The 16,959-nt window shown below is 43.0% G+C and overlaps 3 protein-coding genes across 4 annotated transcripts; 2 read left to right on the top strand and 1 right to left on the bottom strand.

The window, feature by feature from the left end:
• Window positions 1-17: 17 nt before the first annotated feature.
• gabarapl2 (GABA(A) receptor-associated protein like 2) lies at window positions 18-3,843 on the bottom strand. Of its 2 annotated transcripts, XM_062461231.1 has the most exons (5): window positions 3,652-3,670; window positions 3,492-3,557; window positions 2,165-2,220; window positions 1,201-1,373; window positions 18-404 (listed from the first exon to the last, which is right to left on the bottom strand). In XM_062461231.1, the coding sequence occupies exons 2-5, from the start codon at window positions 3,523-3,525 to the stop codon at window positions 314-316; spliced, it is 354 nt and encodes a 117-aa protein (XP_062317215.1). In that variant the 5' UTR covers window positions 3,526-3,557; window positions 3,652-3,670; the 3' UTR covers window positions 18-313. The 2 variants fall into 2 exon arrangements, with proteins under 2 accessions (XP_062317215.1, XP_062317214.1); XM_062461230.1 differs by having other exon boundaries at window positions 25-404; window positions 3,492-3,843.
• Window positions 3,844-3,893: 50 nt separating this feature from the next.
• Window positions 3,894-6,998, top strand: tmem231 (transmembrane protein 231). Its single transcript, XM_062461229.1, has 7 exons — window positions 3,894-4,508; window positions 4,721-4,887; window positions 4,982-5,110; window positions 5,410-5,553; window positions 5,843-5,924; window positions 6,151-6,256; window positions 6,686-6,998. The coding sequence occupies exons 1-7, from the start codon at window positions 4,370-4,372 to the stop codon at window positions 6,846-6,848; spliced, it is 930 nt and encodes a 309-aa protein (XP_062317213.1). The 5' UTR covers window positions 3,894-4,369; the 3' UTR covers window positions 6,849-6,998.
• A 5,387-nt stretch (window positions 6,999-12,385) lies between these two features.
• On the top strand, window positions 12,386-13,609 carry chst6 (carbohydrate sulfotransferase 6). Its single transcript, XM_062460771.1, has one exon. The coding sequence runs from the start codon at window positions 12,386-12,388 to the stop codon at window positions 13,607-13,609; it is 1,224 nt and encodes a 407-aa protein (XP_062316755.1).
• The last annotated feature ends 3,350 nt before the right edge of the window (window positions 13,610-16,959 follow it).

Here is a 16,959-nt window from a genome sequence, read left to right as displayed (position 1 = left end):
TTTTAAAAGATATTATTGTAAACAGATCAAACAACATATTTATGTATACCATTTATGCAACTGATTTATTAAACTGTATTAATACTCAGACATTTAACCTGAAAGTACTGTAATCAAATGTACAATCTATATGACAACATGACAAAGGGTGTAATAATAGCCCGAAGCATCCATAACATGGTCAGTCTGAAGAAGCTCTAAAACATAATTTTCTATATGGTACAATCAAGCTTGTCTTAAAAAGAGGAGGGGGGTGATTAGGTTGTTAGACGGTGCGTGTTGATATAGGTTGGCCTGGAGCTGTGCAGGGTGTCTAGCATCCAAAGGTGTTTTCTCCACTGTACGCCACGTACAGGAAGCCATCCTCGTCCCTCTCCTTCTCGTACAGTTGCCCCATGGTTAGGCTACAAAACACGTCATGTACAAAGCAGACGTTCACTGTCCATTTTCCAGAACACAGACATGCATACATCTGCTCTCAATCTTACACACAAATGAACACGCATTTGATACAGATGCACATGTGACCCAGAAAACCAAACCTTTGGTATCCACATACGTAACTGGACACTAGGAAGTAAGTTTCATCAGTGTGAAAGGAGTCACGCTAATCCTCCACTCACACTCTCCACCAATCACAGCATTGCCCATCTACACCCCAATCACAATGGCCTCACACACAACCAATCATATGAATTCACCGTCTGATGGCTTATCTGCCATTGTTTGAACACAAAGAAAAAAATTATCTGTAAATTCTTTACTCAAGGTTTCCATTTACAATGTGCCAACAATACACATTCCGTAGTTGGAAACCTTGATGATTCTGTAAGACAATCTTTCACAGCTCTGGTAAACACTATAGAGAATCTATTACTACATTATGTGGATTGTATTTCATGGCCTTTTTAACTACTCCTGTGCGCCAAGTACGTGTTCTAACAATGGCAGATAAGCCATCAGACAGTGAATTCATATGACTGAATGTGTGTGAGGCCAATGTGATTGGGCTTTGTAGATGAATAATGCTGTGATTGGTGGAGAGTGTAAGTGGAGGAGGATTAGCGTGACTATGCCCCCTTTCACACTCATGAAACTTACTTCCTAGTGTCCAGTTACACAAATCCACTGCAGGGGTAGTAGTATGACTGGGACAGTGATGAGAACACTATGCTGAGGTACACCCTAGACCAGTCTCACCTGGACTGTGGGACCGTCTTGTCCACAAAGAGGAATATGGCCTTCTCTGAGGGCAACTGGATACGTTTCCTGATGATCCACATGAACTGGGCGACAGTGATGTCCGAGGGGACCAAGTACTTCCTCTTATCAATATCTACTATCTGAGAGCCGGAGACCTTCTCCACTATCACCTGAAACATTTGACAGACATTAATACACAGACAGACACTGACACACAGACTAGAATTTAACAAAGTCTCACACACACACACTAAGCCCAATGTATATAGTCTTTATTTGATAAGGTCCCCAGTCTGAATAACGTTCTTGCTAGTTGACATACAGTATAGTATGTGTGTACATACACTCATGTATGTATAGGGAGTGTATACATACGCTCATGTGTGTATAGCGTAGAGAAAATGTGGGCTTCCGTCAGGATCGGTTTCTGTCTTTTCATCAACATCAGTTGTCCCACTGGGCAGGTGAAGACAGATCCCTCAACAGGGATCACTTTCCTGGGCTTTTATGGCCACACAAAGGTCCCTGACTACCACACAGAAAGCCCTGTCATTCTGAGGTCAGTACTACCTAGCAGCCACGTGACTGCCTCACAGGCGTGCCAAGCTGGTGCCCTCGCTGGCTAGACAGTGGTGGAAGTTCTGTATCAGTCAGTGGAACCTTTGTCCTCACGGATGACAGGAAAACAATCAACCCCCATCACTAGGATGGCATTGAATGTACTTTTCTCTACCTATTAGCATAGGTAAGCATCCCGCACCTTTCCTCTATTGTCGACACGTCTCACATCCTCCCAACCTAAATCCTCTCCCTGTAGGTTACTCCCCTCAATACATACAGCACATCAATACAGCCTACGCAAATAGACACTGACTACCACTTCATCAATGTCACTCTGCCAGTCCGCCTACCTGTGTGCCTGTCTGCCTCTATCGTATCTACGTTCCGATCTGTCACTTACCGGAACTCTATCAGGATACTTGTTTCTTATTTTGGCAGACTCCAAACATCTGTGTTCTGAGAAAGGAGGAGGAATGACACAGGGTGAGAGGAAGAACAAGTCAATCCTACTTTTACAAAACCCTACCCTACATTTGCCATCTCCTGCCTTTACATACAGTACATGACTTGGATAACAACTTACTGGAAAACAGTCAGGGATCTACCCAGCCCATTGGTCGGGCCTGAAAATCCACCCTAGTCACATACTGTGGCCACCCAATACAGTAATGCAGTCTTCAGTATAGGCTACAGAGGAATACAAAGTACACTTTCTTCTTTGTTTTACACACATGCTCTTATGCCTATTCTTAACCCTTGTGTTATCTTCGGGTCATTCTGACCCATCAGTCATTGTGACCCACCGTCGTATTGCGACAAATTTACCTCATACAAAAACAAAGTGAAGCATTTTCTTTTAACTGTCGGGCTGTCTCAGACCCCCCACATTGGAATGGTTAAAGGAAAATTATTTGTATTTGTTTTTGTATTGGGTAAAATTGGGTAAACACAACGATGGTTCGTTATGAACCTTTGGGTCATGTGACCCGAAGGCAGCATGAGGGTTAACCACCACCAATCAAAAATATATCATAAATCCAAACTCCTTCAGTTACCACTGTGACAGACTCTGAGGTGAAAAGAGGAGTTCTGTTTCAAAGTGGGTTTTTAGCAGGGCAATGGAGAGCTGGTGCCTGTCTTCTGATGTTTTTAGTGTCATCATCCTCCCAGCTCCACACCAATAAGGATAAGGTTCTCCTGGGAGGTTCTCTCCAAAGTGCAGCCAGTCTTCATTAGCCCAGATAACGGCTCTAATTTAAGGTCTATCTGTGCAGGCAAAGCCCTACACCGGGGACAGTGGGGCAAATGTACAATGTGAACATGAACGGTTGTTAATAATTGGAACTGTCACAATGCTATGATAAAGTCATCGATAAGACATTGGTGATGTTGAACCCAGTAAATGTGTGTTTGAGGTGTTGGGGATCTCTGAGTTAGCTCTACTTGCACACTTGCTAAGATATTAGCTCTACATGCCCTTCCCAGGTTCATGCAATTGTAACCAGTGGGACTCGCATATCCCAGAGCAAGCCATTGTATAGTAATCAATAAAAACAATGGTGCTTGCAGAAGCTGAAGGACCGCACAACCAAACTTGCGCATGCAGTTATAAGGAGGGAAGATGGAGGCCTAGCAGTGAAGCCTGACAGAGAAAATATGTGAATTAGCTACAGGTAAGGATGCACGCCAGCAATAAATATGTGACATAACAATTAAAACCCCTTTACCGAGGGAATGGTCCTCTTTAAACATCCATTTCATTTTTGCTGATACGAGCACGCAATGGCGTGATGCTGAAAGGAAGATTTGAACTTGAAAATAAAAGCAGTAGATCTAACTGTTTATCTAATGTAGAAAATACAACAAAACAACGCGTCGACAATATACAGGCAAAGGCGTCGGATGTCCGTCTATCCAAAGAATGTGATGTCACTGCGATCGAATCCTCCACCCTTTAGCCTAAACGAAATACTTGTCCGTTCCTTTTTTACAAAGGTAAAAACAGAAGATCAATGTAATCATATGCTTTTAGACCGATCATATACTTCGCTATCTATTTAGTGGAGTGGGTAGGTTCTCTTATCAGAGGAAGCGGTGAAGGAGAGATGCTCTGGTCGTACCACTTTGAGGCACACGCGGGGGAACCAATGTTCTATTTGGGCGACAGCGATTTGTTGCCATATAACCGGAGCCATAGAAAAGTCTGCATGGCTCTCCATAAACCCAGCTGCAGCCATGGTAACCTCCAGACGCTAAGCTACCGGAAGTAGCTACTAACCGCCCAGAAAGGGTAGCATGACTTCGGCGAGTATCTGAAGATAGTACTAGGTCGCTATCTTTGTACTTCGTCTCATTGGTGGCCAAATTAAAAGCTATTGCAAGTCCAAATGTGGTTCTATACCTTTTCAGTTTTTGATCTGTGTTTGGATTTATTTCAGTTTGTAGCCAGCCTTCTGCAGGAATCTGTTTGCACTCCTAGCTTTTAGCTAGCTAATTTTAGCTGCATGCTGTATATAGGCAAGAGCTTGAGTGCCATTGCCAACTTAAAAAGATAGAAAGCCACCTGGGTGTGGAAAAAAATACGTTTTCTACTCATCTTCTTGTTATGGCGTTTTATGAAGTATATTCTCATCCGGCTTTAATTCGCTACAAAACGAGCGTTTGTACAAAAGCCACGCTGTTCATCGTTATTGTTTTGTGCCTCACATACATCCCACCCCTGCTGGTTGCATACAGGAGTCAAGGTAATCGCGACTCTAGACTAACTCACTCAGCTCTTGTTGTTGTTGCTATGTTTGGCTTCGCTCATTCCTAGACATGTTCATGATGATTATAGTTTTTTAAATCGTTGTTGACAAAGTGCATAGCCTTGTGTTTCCTTCCTTGTCTGTTATGTAACTAGCCCATACTGATATGAAGCTATCTATCTATTACAATATTTCCTGATCTCGTTTAGGATTCTGGGTAAAGAGGAGCACCTACGAGGAGCAGCCTGTTGTGCGGTTCCAGTACCAGACTCTCCTGGTAGCAGCCACCAGCACCAGTGGAGACTACGTGGCATGGAGCACATTTCCTAACTTCAACAACCTGCAGGGGGCAAACCTCAGGATTCCATCTGTGTCTGTAAGGACCCTTTATGACTCCTCCCCCAGAGAGGATCCTTGTACTGTGACTCCTTTACTGGACTGGAGACTTTGTGTTTGTTTATTATATGCAGGTGCGGGAGGAGGATGTGAACCAGGATGGGAAGCTGGACCGCTTGAGTTTCCAACTGCAGCTTCCTCTGAAGGCCCAGGAGCAGGTCTACAGTGTCCAGCTCCTCCTCACCTTTTCCTACCAGCTGTTTGTATGTACTCTTCCTCCATCCCTCTCTCCTCACTCCTCCACCCCTGTCTCCTGCTCCCTCACAGTCCTCTCTTCCGCCTCCCTGGATCCCTTTGACCTGCTTCCCTCCTTCCTTCTGTCTTCCTCTACTACTCCTACCAGTTACGGCCTTTACCATCACTGTCACTCGCCCTTCCTTTTTATCTTTGACCTCTTTCTCTCACCTCTCTCTGCTCTCATCTCTCTCTCTCCTTCTCTCAACCTCCCCTCGTGTGTCTCTCGCTCTCCTCTTCCCCACATCTCTCTCTCCTGTAATTCCAGAGGATGTCTACGGTGGTGATGCAGTCTCTTGCCTATGTCCAGTACTCTTCCTCCGTCCCTGGCTCTCAGCTCTTCATTAGTGGAGACCTGCGTCTGCAGCAGAAGACCCCCCTGCCCCACCGCGGACGCTATACAGTGTACAATGTGAGGACATATTATGGGCCTTTTTGTATATGTCAAAATCCTTACATCCTTATTTATTTTAAGTCTCAGGCACACACACACACCCTATGTACACACACATACAGATATATTTACACGCAATACATTATTTTAACTGTCATTCTCTGTAACAGGACAAGACAAGCAAATAGTGTCAATCCCACAGTACCAATATTAGTAATATTCTGGCCTCCATGCCTAGCTCTCAATGTTCTCAAGTCATACATGATTTGGTTTTACATAACTGTTCTGCATTCTGTTTATTTTGCAGGTGTCCGTAGTCGATGGGTCCAGTCCCTTTGCAAGCACATATAATCTGGTCAACATTATTGGCTCGTATCAAGAAAGAAATTGTAAGATGTGTATTGTCTGAAAAGTATAGACTGCTCAGTGTTGTCTGATGTTGTCAGCATAGTCATGCCCTTTTAGTGATCTATGTCATGGTTAATAAAGGTACTAACTGGGGTCCTCTCCCTCCATATCAACACTATAACCGGATCTGAAAGGACTGGACGTGAGGATTTATGTCCGAATGGACAGAATCATAATGTCCACTGCTGATGTCCCTCTTTCTTCCAGTGACCACGGTCCTGTCTGTCCCTAGTCCAGTCTGGACCATAGGACGAGCTGCAGGCGCTCCCTTTCACATCAACGCTGAGATCCGCTACCCTGTGGAGGTCATCAGATATCCTTTTGTTTGTGTGTGTCTGTGTCAGCAGGATTAATCTGCTCAACCTTAATGACAACTGCACAATTGTGCACACATGCAACAATGAAGATGCTGTCTTCAGTATTTTACTTCAGTTTCGTTGTTTGATTAGCTAATGCCAAAAACCATCACTCACTTCTTTTCAAACAAAATTTCCAGCATCCTGTAGGTGATTATAGCTGTGTGTACACAGAAAAACCAGAACATTTAGTAGTTTTTTTTAAATTAAAGTTAACTTTAAGAAAAGTCCCTGCAGACTTTAAGGGCCTGTCTAAAGGAGAGACAACAATGAAATGATGAGGAACTGGGAGAGATAATCCTGTAGCACGCACAGGGAAAATGACATGGATGAACGTAGAGCGCATGAAAAACCGGATCAGTGTTTCTTTAACATGGATCCCCCACCTATCGTCCCGGGTTCTGGGAGACCATCAAGCTCGCCTGGATCCAGTACGTCAGTGTGCTGCTTATTTTCCTCTGGGTCTTCAGCCACGTCCAGACATTTGTCTTCCAGAACCAGGTGCTTCCGACCGTGGTTGTCCCTCTCCTAAAGCCACACAACTCTTGATCCTCCGAATGGACTTTTAAATTCTCTGAGACGGCCCGCCCAACCATCTGCTCGGCCTGACAGTCACACAGACGTGGTACACACTCACATGGTAATTGTAATGTTTCCTATAATCCTTTCTGTGTTTCTTTAATAAAGCGTTGAGGCCAACTTTGTATGGGGAAAGGACTTACAGTTACAGTTGCTAGTAGTGTCAATGAGGTTCTGATTTATCAAACGGGCCAGCACCCCTGATACAGACTCACACAGGTCCTTCGACAAACCTTACTGTTGACATCTATCTAGACTCCTCCGAGTTCACAAACAGATTTGAATATGCGTACACACAGCGCAACTTCAACTTGCTGATTTGACAGTGGGACAGACCTAAATCCTTACAGAGTTGGCGAGAATGTGCATCTAAATCTGTGAGGTTGAAGATTAAGAATGGGGGTCTTAGTCAAGTCTTCTATAGCCTACTCTTTGGTGCAGTAACTGAAGATGGCTGAGTCCAAAGCAAAGACAGCGAGTCAAACTGGCGGCAATCTATTTTGTCATTATTTTATGTCGAAATGCTTTTCCAAACAATGTCAATCGCGGCACGGCACTTCGTTGGATTATAAAAAGGTCACCTACGAAAGATTAACTTTGCAGAGTGCCCTTTTTCTTGAGTTGATTGTGGGAAACTAACCCCATTGTAATTTTTACACACACACAGTTTCCTGGCATTATTATGCTGCGTTGCATTTGAGATAAGATATTCCTTTATTCGTCCCACAATGGGGAAATTCGGGCATTGCAGCAGAAAAGTGGACAGAAGTATACAGAGACATTTACAAAGTTAGTACAAGACATAATTAAAAAAAAAAAAAGATATAAAAAAGTTAACACAAGTTGCATATGGAGACCAAATATAAATATTGCACAGTAGTTATTGCACTTTAAGTTTGTCCATTAATTATTTACAGTGGTTGAGTCCTGTGTGTACTATTTAGAGCAGTGCTGATTGTATAGTCTGACAGCAGCAGGAAGGAAGGACCTGGGTTCCGCTCCTTCACGCACTTATAGGAGGTGAGAAACTGAGACACAAATATAAAGAATTGCACAAATAAACAGTCAAACTACATCTACAGTTGATATGCAGTCCTGCTATCTTGGCAATCCGTGGTTCCATGTGGCACAGGGAAGCAACCGCAACCTTCCGGTCCCGGACCCGTTCGTCGTAAGGGTTGAAGCTAAGTTAATCAATTGTCCCTTTAGCCCGTTAACATTAGCGAGATGAGTGAGAACAGCAAATATCGGTTCGTCAACGACTATCGCATTAGCTCATTCTGCCAGCCCAGGCAGTCAACTGTCACCCACAAAAATGTGTCAAACTGACACACATTTTTTTTAACCTTTATGTTACCAGGGAGCAAGATTATGAGCTTGCAATACCAAATTATGGATAGAGGTGACCTCCACAACACATTAATTGTTGTCAGCAAGGTATTTTAGCCTGAGGTCTGCCCATGTGCTTTCTTGTCTTAGGAAACTTTCTGAAGGAATAGAGGTGAGTTCTTAAACTTGAAGGAAAAACTAACTGTTCTAAGCTGTCGCTCTAATGGACCAGAAAACTGAACAGCCACACAGGATACAGGTCTTACTTCAACAGGAACCGGCTGTATCCTTTGCCAAAATGGATGATTCTGGAATATATTTTGGCTGAGTCATAATTTCCTTTTTACCTTCATCTGACTGGCCTAAATTGGACCAGTGTGTTATGCTTGTCTATGTTGGACCATTGCGTTAAATTATACATGAATCTTTAAAGCCCATTTTCAAATGACATTCTCAGAAATAAGTTGTGCGTAACACAGAAGGCTATGGGTTGCCTAGAGTCCCCATTTTACATAGAGCATATACATATATATATACACACACAATATACGGTGGTTTTGAGGTCCAGCCTGCCATGTGACCATCCGAACTGGTCTCATCGCTTGAGTTTAGCGAATCCAGGGATCTGAAACCTTAAGAATAAAAGTCCCGATTTAATTTATTACACACTTTGAATTTCGGAATCGTGAATCAGAAACACTTTTTGTTGAAAAACAAAACAAAAAAACTGTCAGGGCTAAGATAAAGTTAAAGAAAAACAGGGACAAATATTAGACCAGATCACAATGCATGGCCTTTTTTGTTTATTATCCTAGTTAAAACGATATAAATGTTGATTGATTTGGATCATATTAATAGGCTACAGCATCAATCAGTTATAATATGGCAGATGTGTCCCACCTATATGACAAGCATTTTAAAGACACATGACGTCATTCTCTTTTACTCACTTTTATTTTAAACTTAATAAAAGTGGAAGGGTAGGCTACCTTATTGGGTATTATTATTATTATTACGGGAGTCAGGTGGCTGAGCGGTTAGGAAAGCGGGCCAGTAATCTGAAGGTTGCCAGTTCGATTCCCGGCTGTGACAAATGACGTTGTGTCCTTGGGCAAGGCACTTCACCCTACTTGCCTCGGGGAGAATGTCCCTGTACTTACTGTAAGTCGGTCTGGATAAGAGTGTCTACTAAATGTAAATGTTATTGCAATAAATGAGGGGCAATAAATTTGACGACAGCTTATCATGGAAATGTTTACTTCAACAAAACAAGAAGTTACTATAAACCTAAGATAATAAAATATATTATAGTTCCCTTTTAGAATCATCTCAATACAGACTGATCTCACTTTCATCAGATCATACAAAAATGCCCTTTGAACCCAATTTCTGATTACACTAAAATGATAAAAGTGAGACTATATTCTGAGAAGGGGGACTGTGTATACTTCAGTAGCCTACAGGTTTATAGTGACAACTTCTATTTTTGTGGTGGTAAAAAGTGTTGGAATAAAACACTAAAATTCAAGCAGATAGGCTACGTCCCCCATTGAGAGAAGGCGTTCGTATAGATTTGGTAGGACCTTTATTTTGGAAATCTGAAAAGCCTTGGCACTGGCATCACTGTACCTCTCAAGACCACTTCTTATTACGCATAGGATAGCGTATAATGGTCAGAGTTTTCGATTTGTTATTTTGAGAGTTCTCCACAGTCACTTGCGGTGTCGTCGCCTGGCAACACAGAGACTAAGGTAAGGGCATTCCTAGAACTAAAAGGAAACCAACCCTTCTCTACCCCAGGACCCTCCGAGCTGGCGAGATTTCTCAGTCCCAAGCCCCCTGCATCTCGTTTAGTCTCTGTGAAACTCGACCACTGTCGGTTCTTCTGTTGGTTATTTGTATATAGATGTTGACAACGTTATCACTTTTACATTTCTTTGGAATCAATCGGAACACTAAAGACAACTTTGCGCACCTGTTGAACATAGCCTATTGCGCATATTAAATTGACATTTTTAATAGAGCAAGGGGGAAAGTTTGTTCCTTGGGCTTTCAATTAAAGCCAATTTCCGTTCTTTATTGGCAAAATAGGCTACATTTAATTAATATAGTCCTTGTATTGATGGATTTGAATGATAGGTTCCTAATATTGGGATTTGGCAGGTGGGGGATCTTATGTTTAAGTGTATCTTTTTTGTGTAAACGTAGGCTAAGTAGTAGCGTACAAGCGGTTTACGTTACTTTTGGAATTATCCTTGTAGCGGACGTTTTTATCCAAAGCGACGTTGGACACATAGGGTTGCCACCTTTTATTAAGCTAGTGAAAAACCGGTGTTGTGTCCCTACTGGTTTCCGAACTAACTGGTTTCCCAGCGGTGCGTGCACCTATCAGTCTGCCTCTATCACCAGATTCATCACAAATTCACAAACATATTACTGGCTATTTTCAAGTCGGATCTCATATTTGCTGCGGCGAATATGAAAGTATAAGCTGCGTACGCACTACATTACCATTAACGACAAAATAAATGTAGACAAAATAAAACATTTGCAGGCTCGCATGAAGTGGGATTCGATCGCACTAGAGCAAAACACGTAATACACCAAAGGCCATTGCTTTACACCACAAGCTATTCTAGCTCATGGAAATTAATTTTAATTTCCATTAATTTAATTTATTTATTTCCATGAGCTAGAATAGCTCGTGGTGTAAAGCAATCCCAGGAAAGAATATACGTTTTCCGGGACAGTCGGTCAAAAAAGAAAACAATCCAGTAACCCGAGGCCACAGTGTTTGAATATCAAGCAGATGGAGTAGGCTAGTGTATTAATTTGAAAGTTCCAGACTAAAATACTATAACTAATGGACACACGTAAAGTGCAAACTACTGTGCAATATTTATATTTGTTTATTTATATTTGGTCTCCATATGCAACTGGTGTTATCTTTTTTTATATATTTTTTATAATATCTCGTACTTTGTACATTTCCCCATTGTGGGACGAATAAAGGTATATCTTATCTTATAATAGGAGCCTTATTCTGTTTTACCAATGAAAATATAGGCTACTGTCAGGTTCCATGCTTTCAACTTCTCTCTACACCCGATGTTTAGTTATAGCAGTTTGATTGATATAGGCTATCAACCCTTATCAAATTACCCATATAAATGTTATTTAAATCTCTGTTCTTTCTCTTAAACACACTAACAATGTAAAACCTGTAACCGTAGCCGCAGCTTCTTGTTTTTTCTTTTCTCTGTGCCTGTGTGTTCTTTGTGCCTGTCTGTGTTAGTCCATCTGTGTAGATCTTTCCACATTCCTAGCCGTCTGTTTGTATCTCTTCTCCTCTTCGTCTTCTCTACACTTTTGGTAGTAACACACACTGTAGTAAAACACGCGCAGTCACACTGTGGAAGCACACACACACTGCCACGCCCCCTCCCCTATAGTGTTAGGTCAGGGGGATTTTGCAGTTGGACCATTTGGACAGTTTCAGCAGATGTTGCAGTAGCCTGGTCTAGTCTGGCTTGGATTGCTTCGTGCATTGGGTACATTATGTTCCCAAGGTCACAAATCAGCAATTGTTTCTCATTTTTAGTATTTGAATGTAGTTTCTACTGCACAACATGCACTCTTATTACGTTTGTAATGGAATTCTATAGCGAAGAGCTGTACATGATTGACAGGATGATTTGAGGTCCATTCTGAAATAGGATCGTTGTCCTGCAATGTTTAGACAAGGCTTGCCCGTTGGCCATTTTAACTGTTATGAAATCAAAACTTCATTTCAAAGTCGCTTGTTCTGGGACACAGATTCAGCTAGAGAGTACAAAGAGAACACCCTGAACTGCATTTAGAAGTAATGACACAACCCCAGCTTATTGGATGCTATCCAGCGGGGTTCTGCAACCTGTAAATCAGATGATCTCTCTCCAGCAAGTTTCCTATATGTGCTGCTTTTCTATAGGAGCACCGCTGGAGCACACATGTTTTCCATTATCTGACTAACATGCCTGTTCTCTCCCTCCTTTTCTTCTCTCTCCTTCTCCACCGAAACACTCCCAGACTCCAGAACCAGGCCAGGATAGAGACCCAGAAAGAAAGGGAGAGTGAGGGGAAAGACCCAGGACCAAAAGACTCCAGCACACCCATAGAGACAGTGTGATCTGGAGGCCATGTCACGTTGCAGACTGACCCCTCCAGTCCTGCTGCTCTTAGTGGTCCTGCAGGGGGCTGCAGTGCTCCTGCTGTTCGGCTGGTACGTCCAGATCATCCCCTGCGGCCCCCGCCCCGAACAGGGCAAGGTGCACGTCCTCCTGCTGTCATCATGGCGATCGGGCTCGTCCTTTCTGGGCGAAGTGTTCAGCCAGAACCCGTCTGTGTTCTACTTGATGGAGCCCGCCTGGCACGTGTGGACCACGCTGAAGAGGCCTGGCGCCAGGGCCCTGCGCATGGCCGTCAGGGACCTGCTCCGCAGCATCTTCCAGTGCGACATGTCGACCTTGGACGCCTACATGCCTGAGCAGCACAGCCTCTCCTCCATCTTCATGTGGAGCCACAGCCGGGCCCTCTGCTCCCCGCCCTCCTGCCCCCTCACCCCCAGGCACCTGTTCAGCAACGAGACCGCCTGCCGCAAGCACTGCATCTCCGCCGGCGGCCTGCAGAAGGCGGCCGACGCCTGCCAGACCTACAGCCACGTGGTCCTGAAGGAGGTCCGTTTCTTCGAGCTGGAGTCTCTCTACCCGCTGCTGCAGGACCCCACCCTCGACCTGCGCATCATCCACCTGATCCGGGACCCGCGGGCCGTGGCCCGGTCCAGGGAGCAGGCAGCCAACGCCCTGAGTCAAGACAATGCCCTGGTGCTGGAGCAGGGAGACTGTGAGGGTAAGAGGACGGGCAAGGACCCAGACGCCAAAGAGCTGTATGCCGTCATGCAGGAGGTGTGTCGGAGCCACGTGAGAATCCATGAGACGGCGGTGCTCAAGCCGCCGGACTTCCTGCGCGGACGCTACAAGATGGTCCGCTACGAGGACATGGTGCGCAACCCACTGCAGGAGATCAACAAAATGTACCAGTTTGTGGGCTTGGAGATGACAGAGAAGCTGCAGGAGTGGATCTACAGGGTTACCCACGGCAAGGGCAAGGGCACCCAGAAGGAGGCGTTCCAGATCACGTCCCGGAACGCGGCGGACGTGTCGCAGGCCTGGCGATCGTCGCTGGCCCACAGCAAGGTGAAGCGTATCCAGGAAGTGTGCAAGGGCGCCATGTCCATGCTTGGATACAGGATGGTCGACACCGAGAACGAGCAGAAGAAGCTGGATGTTGATCTCCTGTTGGCACGGGAACAGTACCATTTCAGCTGGCAAACATCCAAAACAGAAACCACAGACATGAACTGAAACCAGAGATGTGTTGTGGGGTGTGACTTTCGGTTAAGAAATAATTTTGAATCTGTGGCTTTATCGCTTATATTATATACGGCTCATAGCTCAAAGGTACCTCTTTGTAAATCACTGATAACAGCCCGTCCAGAAGAAGCCATCTGGTGACCTGAAGGGATCAAAGTTAAGGCAAAGTATTTCATTTGCACAGCTTACACAAGGTAACACTCGGCAATTACATTCTTGAGTTAGTTATACATAAAACCTCTCAAATTAAAACAAAAACGACACTGAGTGTAAACTAGAATGTAAAAACTTTAAACTAGGATATAAACAATTTGTTAGAGTAAACTAGAAAGTACAAAACCTATTTAACTAGAACCTCCACATTGAATATATGTGTATATACACACATAAGACAAAAAAGGACAGATTTCAACATACAATGAACAGAAACGGGATGTGTCACTGTGTTTCTGAAAGTGTAGTGGCTATAGCAAATGTGAAGTAGTGATGGTGTGAGGTGACTGTTATTTGTTAAGGCATCTTATGGCCTGCGGGTAAAAGCTGTTCTTTAGCGTTTAGTCCGAGCTTGATACTCCAGAACGTCTACTACGACCCCCAGTCTGTGATGCAGCCACAGGGAATACTCTCAATGGTACTCAATCTGTAGAAGTTGGGGAGGATGCCTGTGGCCAGCCAAACTCCTTGAGCTTCCGTTTTGTTGAAGTGCTGCTTGTGTCGGTGTGGAGCGACCAGGTGAAGTTGCTGTAGATGAGGACCCAGAGGAACATAAAACTGGAGACTCCACCTCTGCTCTATTTACGTGTTAAGGGGTGTAGACCCTTCAGTAGTTTCAACCAGCAACTTCCTGTAGTCCGCCGCTCCCTTTTTGCTGACTTTGAGAGAGAGAGGTTGAGTTCTCACCGCCGCTCTCGTTTTGCTCACATTGAGAGAGAGAGAGGTTGTTTTCTCACCGCGTTTCCTCCCATCTTCGTTAGAGGTGTGGTGTCATCAGCTCGTTTCAGGGTGGTGTTGGTGCTAGGTAAACAGGGATGACCTCACATGCCTGCGGGGCTCCTGTGCTTAAGGTGAGGGTGGAAGATGTTAGGCTGCCTATTTTCCTCACCAGTGGTCGCTCAGTCAGAAAGTCTAGGATCCAGATGCACACTTCCTGGAGCACCGAGCTAAAGACCAGTATTATCTGGGAGTGAATGCTTGATAATAAATTGGATCTTGATCAGATTCTTATTTATTTATAAAGGGTTTAAGTGTTTGATTGTTTGACCTTAGATTAATAATTGGTTAATTATATATGTGTATACACACTAAATTAATATTTAATTTTGTTGGTTTTCTAATCAGGTACTTCAGTCTTTGAGTTGTTTTACTTTGCATTACAGTTGCATCAGAGTAACAGGGGGTGTGTCCGTATATTTCAAAATGATGAAGTGTAAACTTCATTTATGATATTCACTTCCTGTCCATGGTTGCACTGCTGTTACTGTTTAACTAAATAATTTGGCATATGGGGAAACAGGGGATTTCTTTGTTTAACTCACACCTCAGTTTAATATTGAACTAGTAATAATACATTTCACAATACACTTTGGCTACTAGTGCAGTGCCTTTATGGGGCGAGCAAGCAATACAATGCCTTTCAAAATGTGATCATCTAAGATTTTTACATGTTTATTTTTCATTCTTCCTCCACCACATGATTGTGTAAATGGCTGAGTATAACTGAATGAATAAGGCCTTCTTCGCCACATGAACCTTTTTTGATTTAAATGCATTGAGCAGTAATTTTAGGAACTACTTGTTTCTTTATTAATCCTACTTCAATAAATACTTTATCCAGTTTTCTCTCAAATTGAAGTTTTGAAGTAGTTTGTTGTAATTTAAACACTAACTAGAGAGGGTACAATTTCTGGGGAAATTGTAGGGTGTGCTTGCTTGCGTCGGTTGCACAGGGGTCCGTTTTTGAATGACATTTTTACAACTGATATTTCTGTATATTTTATATAAAAATGCATACTTATTATTTATAAAGATTACATAGATTTAAAAGCTTTTTTTTTTGCTGCTCATTTACAACTGAAAATACGAGTGAAGTGTAGAATGAAATAGATGTCTTCTCATTTCCCCTGCAAGAGGCAGCCTCATCGTTGAATCAAAACGAATACATTTGGCAGACCGGTGTAAAAATTGACCTAATCTCTATGACTTAAACGTCCTTTTAAGTTTTTCCCTTCTCGTGATATTTTAAGGAATTTAGTCTACTCATATTGCATTCATTCATGAATAAAGAACCCCCTTTGAAGATTATTCTACGACGTTACCGGCAGTAGAAGATGGAATCGCGATTCAAACAGTACCATCTGCTAACTGAAATTATGCCCCCAAAAACGTAAATAAGCTTGACATTTATTTAGTGGAAAATCGCTTTCATAAAAAGCTCAGTGGTAGCGATCATTGTCAGTAACAACGCCAAGTGCGATATAGCCCTGTGTGGAGAAGCTGCCCCGGTACTACGGTACAGTACTAGACCGCATGACCTCAACTTTCTTACTATGATTGCCTCAATGCACTTCATTAAGACATACAACAGAACTGAAAGCGTCATTTAGGTGGGGGGAGGGAGGGTTGGGGCGTGGAGTGTTACTTGTACGGGTGTGATTGATACCGTCTGGCACTTTTGGCCTTGTTTGAACACACACTGGAGCCCCGTCTTGTAATGTTTCTAATATATATTAAAGAAACTTAATATATATTAAAGAAACTTGGGTTCATCAAAGATTTATTAACTAAGTAGCAACTAGCAAACGCGGTCAACATGTGCCTTCAGTTTGGTGTGTGTGTCTTCTACTAAAGAACCTGCTGCCATGTCGTCAAGATTGTAGGCCTGCAGATCACAGGAACATTTTTTTTAAAGCTAGTCGTTGCTGCCCTCTGGTGTTCGCAAGTAATAACACCCCCAATAGTTTCACATTTTTCCCCCTCTCTCTCTTTTTCACTTGTGCCAGTATGCATAATACGGCCGATCAAACAAACGAGTAAATGGCTCGTAATAAAATTTGTGTTATATGTTTATTCCGTTATTCCAAAATAAAACAAAACAATGGATACCACGCATTTCCCCATCATCTGGTTCTGACTTCCGAAATGGACAAATCGATATTACGAGCCTATTTTTTTTATCTTTTGCAGATATCAGCATAAAGGATATGGAATAAAACAACAATTAATGGCTCGTTATACCATTTGTGTTATATGGTTATTTCATTATTCCAAAAAAAACGAAACAACCAAAAACAAGCCGTTATACTTAAATGTGTGTTCGACTTACTAAAGTGACAAAACGATAT

Source organism: Osmerus eperlanus, chromosome 5 (genome assembly GCF_963692335.1).
Source record: "Osmerus eperlanus chromosome 5, fOsmEpe2.1, whole genome shotgun sequence".
NCBI classification, from domain to species: Eukaryota; Metazoa; Chordata; class Actinopteri; order Osmeriformes; family Osmeridae; genus Osmerus; species Osmerus eperlanus.
The sequence above is the reverse complement of the archived record's forward strand: the minus strand, read 5'-3'. Positions and strand labels throughout refer to the sequence as shown.